Consider the following 5,019-nt stretch of genomic DNA (forward strand, 5'->3'; position numbering starts at 1 on the left):
CTGCTTCTTCACTTTCTCCAGCTCATGAATTGCCTTTCCTTGCTCAGCAATCTGCTCTGTGAGGTCGGAAATCTCCTCTGTGGAACAAAGATCAATGGCATGGTCAGGCACAGAGCAGAATGGGAAGGGTCCTGTCCCACCAAGGTGACAGGCATCTCTGCAGACCTGCAGGCACACACCCATGAGCAATGGTGGTAATGGCTGATAGTGAGAAAGGCCAGGGAGGAGCAGAGGGCCAGGGACTTACGCTGCAGGTTCTTGTTCTCCCGCTTCATTGTTTCCAGGTGGTCCAAGGACTCCTCATAGGCATTCTTCATCTTGAACAGCTCCGTGCTGAGAGAGCGCGACTCCTTCTGCGAGGCCTCCAGCTCAGCCTGTGTTTCCTCATACTTCTGCTTCCATTCTGCCAGGATCTGAAGAGAAACGGGGTGTGAGTAGGGCTGTGGCCATCATGGGGCCATGCTCTGGCCAGGAGTGCTGGTGCTGGAGGCCAAAAGACCTTGTCAAAGTTCTTCTGCTTCTTATCCAGAGCAGCACAGGCAGCATTGGATCTCTCGACGTCAATCATCAGGTCCTCCACTTCATTCTGCAGCCTCTGCTTTGTCTTTTCCAGGGAGGCACATTTGGCATTGACAGCCTCAACATGTTCCTCTGCATCCTGCAGGCGCTGGGCCAGTTTCTTCCTGGGAGGAGACAAGCACAGTTGCCCATTAGAGCTTGGAAAGATATGAGTTCTGTATTATCATGAGAGGTCATCTGTTCACTTTAAGGGTTTTGAACTAAACATTTTTTGCAGGTGTTAAAGTATCTATACTTTGCTGTTTCCTATCATCTGGGGAGGATTAGGCCTGTCTTAGCACTTCTAAAGCCTAAGTTTTCTCATTCCAATCTACACTTTTTCTCTCTCTCTCCTCCCTTTTTTTAAAAAGACATTCTATCCTTGCTTCCATCCCATTCTTATCTTATCCCACTCTCAGAGATTCCAATTTCCCTTGACCTATTTCAGTCTTCTCCAGTCATTTCCCATCCTTCTTCCCCACATACTTGGCCTCCTCGAGCTCCTCCGTGCGCTGAATCGCGTCCGTCTCGTATTTGGTTCTCCACTGGGACACTTCGCTGTTGGCCTTGGACAGGGCTCGCTGCAGCTCCCCCTTGGCCTCCTGCTCCTCCTCATATTGTTCCCGGAGCAAGTCACAGTCGTGGCGAGCGGACTGCAGGGCGTGGGCCAGGGCATTCTTGGCCTGTGGGGACATTGGGTTTGGTGACCTAAATACTTATCTTGAAATGTTTCTTCACTGTAAACTTGAAAATAAAATTGAAATGTATAACTGGGAAAATACCTCATGTTCCAGGGAGGCCTGCACAATTCAGCACAAAGAATATTTTACATTCAAAATAATCTTTCATGCAGTTCCACATGAAAGGTAGGCTTCCTTTCCAGCCCTCTCTCCAAAGGACTACGTGCATACTCTTTGTGGAGGCATCATTAATCAGCACTGTCTGTACCTCAGCTTCCTCCAAGGAGGCTTGCAGTTCAGATTTCTCCTGCTCAACCTGCTTCTTCACTTTCTCCAGCTCATGAATTGCCTTTCCTCCCTCCGCAATCTGCTCTGTGAGGTCGGAAATCTCCTCTGTGGAACAAAGATCAATGGCATGGTCAGGCACAGAGCAGAATGGGAAGGGTCCTGTCCCACCAAGGTGACAGGCATCTCTGCAGACCTGCAGGCACACACCCATGAGCAATGGTGGTAATGGCTGATAGTGAGAAAGGCCAGGGAGGAGCAGAGGGCCAGGGACTTACGCTGCAGGTTCTTGTTCTCCCGCTTCATTGTTTCCAGGTGGTCCAAGGACTCCTCATAGGCATTCTTCATCTTGAACAGCTCCGTGCTGAGAGAGCGCGACTCCTTCTGCGAGGCCTCCAGCTCAGCCTGTGTTTCCTCATACTTCTGCTTCCATTCTGCCAGGATCTGAAGGGAAACGCATTCTTGGCCTGTGGGGACATTGGGTTTGGTGACCTAAATACTTATCTTGAAATGTTTCTTCACTGTAAACTTGAAAATAAAATTGAAATGTATAACTGGGAAAATGGATATCATGGAGCTGGTGAAGCCCTCATTGTTACATTCAGGAGCATAAGGATGCGATACTGACTCTTGGACAGTAATCTGCTGTTTGTGTATATGTTCTGTCGTGTGCTGAATCCTGTCTCAGAGGGGATCATCAGAATTGCATTGAAACCTTGTGGATTGCTTCCTCCAGCATCTAAAATATCTGCTTCCTTCCTTATCTAGAGGAAGAGTGAGGGCTTGTGCATTAGTGCTGTTCCCCCTGGTCCTACGTGTGTTTAGGGAAGGAACTTTGAGACAGTCTATTCCAGGGCTGCCATCTCCTCAGTCAGGTTTTTCACCTATGAGAAGAAGGGAGCAAATATAAATAAAGGAAGTAGATATAGAAGTCCTGTAAAATCACAGGGCTCTTTTTCAGAATGAAAGTGGCATATCATACCTTGTTTTCAGTGGCATGTTTTTCCTTCTCCACCTTGGCCAGTGTTAGCTCAAGGTCATCAATATCTTTCTTCAGCTCTGAACATTCATCCTCCAATTTCCTCTTCTTGGCTGTCAGTTCAGCATTAATTTCTTCTTCATCCTCTGCCCTTTCAGTCAGCTCCTTAATTTTGGCTTCCAGCTGGATTTTGTTTTTGATGAGTTGGTCACACCTTTCCTCAGCATCAGCCAAGCTATCTGCTTCCTGGTGGGGAGACAGAATTTTGTAGATTCTAATGTTTTAAACTTTCTCTGCTCTGCCTTTTTTAATCACAGTGTTGGCAGGTTTAAAAGTAGCAGCTGAACCTGAATCTCCAGGAACAGAAGGATCTCGAGTGGTGTCTACTGATAAAGTTTGGCATTTGTAATCAATATTTATTCGAAAGTTTTTGTGTCTCCTAAATTTGTCTCCCAGTGCAGTTATCTATGAAAATGCTTCATAACACAAGCACGATTGCAGAACTGAACATTGTAATTCAATTTCTAATTTCAGCATAAGCATCAGCTTGGAATATGGCTTTCTTCTCATGGAAATTGTAGTTACTTTTTTTTTAGTTGTCTCAACAAAACCTTAAAATTCTCGTAATTTACAGGCTTTTTGATTTCTGAAAACACTTTTTTGGAGAAAGAAATGTATCAGTTTTTTACAGACTGCATGGCCAATAGAGTTCTGGCCTATCAGCTACCTCTGTGGCTTCTTTCCGGGCACATCTAGGATCTTCTCTGGTAACTAGCTGATCATTTATTGGGTGTTAAGAAACTCCCTTGTCCTATTTGAGTTTGAATGGGAAGTATCCATGTTTCTGAAAATAATCAAGTCTTTCTTGTGGCTGTATGTCGGAAAAGTAGGTCTTTCTGTGAGTCTCTTTGCAGGACAAGAAGCATTCTGACAGTATATAATTCTTTTTCCTGGGGAAAATGAACAGTGATACTCACAGCCTGCACTTGGAGCTGCAGGTCATTTTTCTCCTGCACCAAGGCCACCATTTTCTCCTCAAGCTCCTTGCGCTTTGCCTCAGACTTTGCAAGTTCCTCCTTGGTTTTCTCAAACTCTTCCTTCATGTTGGCCGTCTCCTTCTCAGACTCTGCACTCTTCAGCCAGGGCTTGATCTTGAAGAACAGCTTCATCCATGGCCAGTGTTTGACATTCATGAATGCACGAACATTGTACTGGATGCAGAAGATGGACTCTCTGAAATGAAATTCACACAGTTATTGTATGGATATGGTGTGATTAATTTAAACTTCATCAGTAAAGTTCCATGAAAATCAAATAAATATGACAAATATCTACCTCCTCTCCACCATTTTCCTATACTCCACTCTCATCAGGAAGCCCCTGCACCTGGCTTGAGTGCGAGTGATGATTTCTGCCAACTTGTCATCTCTCATCTCCTCCAGGAGTCCCAGCAACCCAGCTTTGAAGAACACCTTGAGAAAGGAAATGTTGCACCATGTCATTGTGATGGAGGACAGAACAGAGCACAGAGTCATTCAGATTGCTGAAAGACTTTAATGGCCATCAGTATCACCTTGGGCCCCCTCCCAGATCCTCTCTCCAAGGGCTTAGGACTTCCTATAATCTCAGCCTAAGCATTCAGTCCTTGTCTGAGCTATGTGTCATGAGTACTGGTTTCCAGTTTAGCCACAGCCTCAGCCACTCCTCTGCCTGGTCCTGGACACTGGTGAGCTCTACCATGACTTATTAATTCCTGGCTTGATGTTAGACCAATCTCACTACTGTGTATATGTCCACTAATTAATGACTTGGGCCTTGCCTTTTTAGCCTACCTATATCTGACCCGAGAAATGTTGAAAAACAAGGTTTTATGGCTTCAACTTAGACCATTCTTATTATAACAAACTTGTTTGATAGCATGGACTGAATTGAGTTGACTGGAGTTGAGTCTGACTATAATTCCTCACTTGCCTTGATTGAGTACTGTGAGACTGGGAACTTGCTGATAGCGGCCCCTAGTCTGGCAGCTCTGTTATGTTCTTGTGCTGTGCCTGATTCCCTGACAGAGCCCACTCTCTGGACTTTTAACACAGGTCTTGTTATTACCTTGGTGTGACCAAATTTGTACTGGGTGTGATCTACATCAATGGACCCAAGGAGCTTCTCTGAAGCCTTCTTGTTGTCCATGAATTGTCCCTCTGGGATAGCACTGGCATTAAGTACTCTATATCTGCACAAGGAAACAAAACATTAAGAAATCATTTGTTGAAACCACCACCAGAACTTTTCAGACTGTACCACTGAGCCCATCTCATGCCTAGAGACAGGTCACCCTCTCAGGAGAGGATATGGGGAATGTTTTTAATAGTAATTCCAAGTGCAAAACAATCCTGATCTCAGCACTGCCGCATCATCATAAACTGATGGTAAAACATCTATATTAATGATCAGTACTGCTTTAAAATAAAAAGTTCAAAGTATATTATAATAATCAGGCTGTTCAGCTTGGTCTGAATT

The 5,019-nt window shown here is 44.9% G+C and overlaps 2 protein-coding genes and 1 long non-coding RNA gene across 3 annotated transcripts in view; all 3 read right to left on the reverse strand.

The window, feature by feature from the left end:
- Nucleotides 1-1,253, reverse strand: part of LOC121358137 (myosin-8-like) — a 3,734-nt gene extending 2,481 nt beyond the window's left edge. Inside the window, exons 1-4 of the mRNA XM_041476063.1 lie at nt 1,045-1,253; nt 500-683; nt 248-413; nt 5-77 (exon numbers count right to left, since the gene is read on the reverse strand). Of these exons, the coding sequence (XP_041331997.1) occupies nt 5-77; nt 248-413; nt 500-683; nt 1,045-1,253 (632 nt within the window). The remainder of the gene's footprint in view (nt 1-4; nt 78-247; nt 414-499; nt 684-1,044) is intronic.
- Nucleotides 1,254-1,338: 85 nt separating this feature from the next.
- LOC121358141 lies at nt 1,339-1,818 on the reverse strand. Its single transcript, XR_005955838.1, has 3 exons — nt 1,802-1,818; nt 1,507-1,631; nt 1,339-1,358 (listed from the first exon to the last, which is right to left on the reverse strand). It is a non-coding gene; the product is annotated as an uncharacterized LOC121358141 (long non-coding RNA).
- A 550-nt stretch (nt 1,819-2,368) lies between these two features.
- On the reverse strand, nt 2,369-4,757 carry LOC121358139 (myosin heavy chain, skeletal muscle, adult-like). The gene is made up of 5 exons (XM_041476065.1): nt 4,609-4,757; nt 3,838-3,974; nt 3,480-3,735; nt 2,506-2,748; nt 2,369-2,407 (listed from the first exon to the last, which is right to left on the reverse strand). The coding sequence occupies exons 1-5, from the start codon at nt 4,687-4,689 to the stop codon at nt 2,369-2,371; spliced, it is 756 nt and encodes a 251-aa protein (XP_041331999.1). The 5' UTR covers nt 4,690-4,757.
- Between the last annotated feature and the right edge of the window lie 262 nt (nt 4,758-5,019).

Source organism: Pyrgilauda ruficollis, unplaced genomic scaffold (assembly GCF_017590135.1).
Source record: "Pyrgilauda ruficollis isolate IOZ18807 unplaced genomic scaffold, ASM1759013v1 scaffold375, whole genome shotgun sequence".
NCBI classification, from domain to species: domain Eukaryota; kingdom Metazoa; phylum Chordata; class Aves; order Passeriformes; family Passeridae; genus Pyrgilauda; species Pyrgilauda ruficollis.

Coding starts and splice junctions, on each gene's coding strand:
- LOC121358139 (XM_041476065.1), bottom strand. CDS start 4,689: ATGGACAACAAGAAGGCTTCAGAGAAGCTCCTTGGGTCCATTGATGTA. Junction 3,975..4,608: donor ACAAATTTGGTCACACCAAG/GTAATAACAAGA, acceptor TCCTTTCTCAAG/GTGTTCTTCAAAGCTGGGTT. Junction 2,749..3,479: donor TGCAGCTCCAAGTGCAGGCT/GTGAGTATCACT, acceptor TCTCCCCACCAG/GAAGCAGATAGCTTGGCTGA.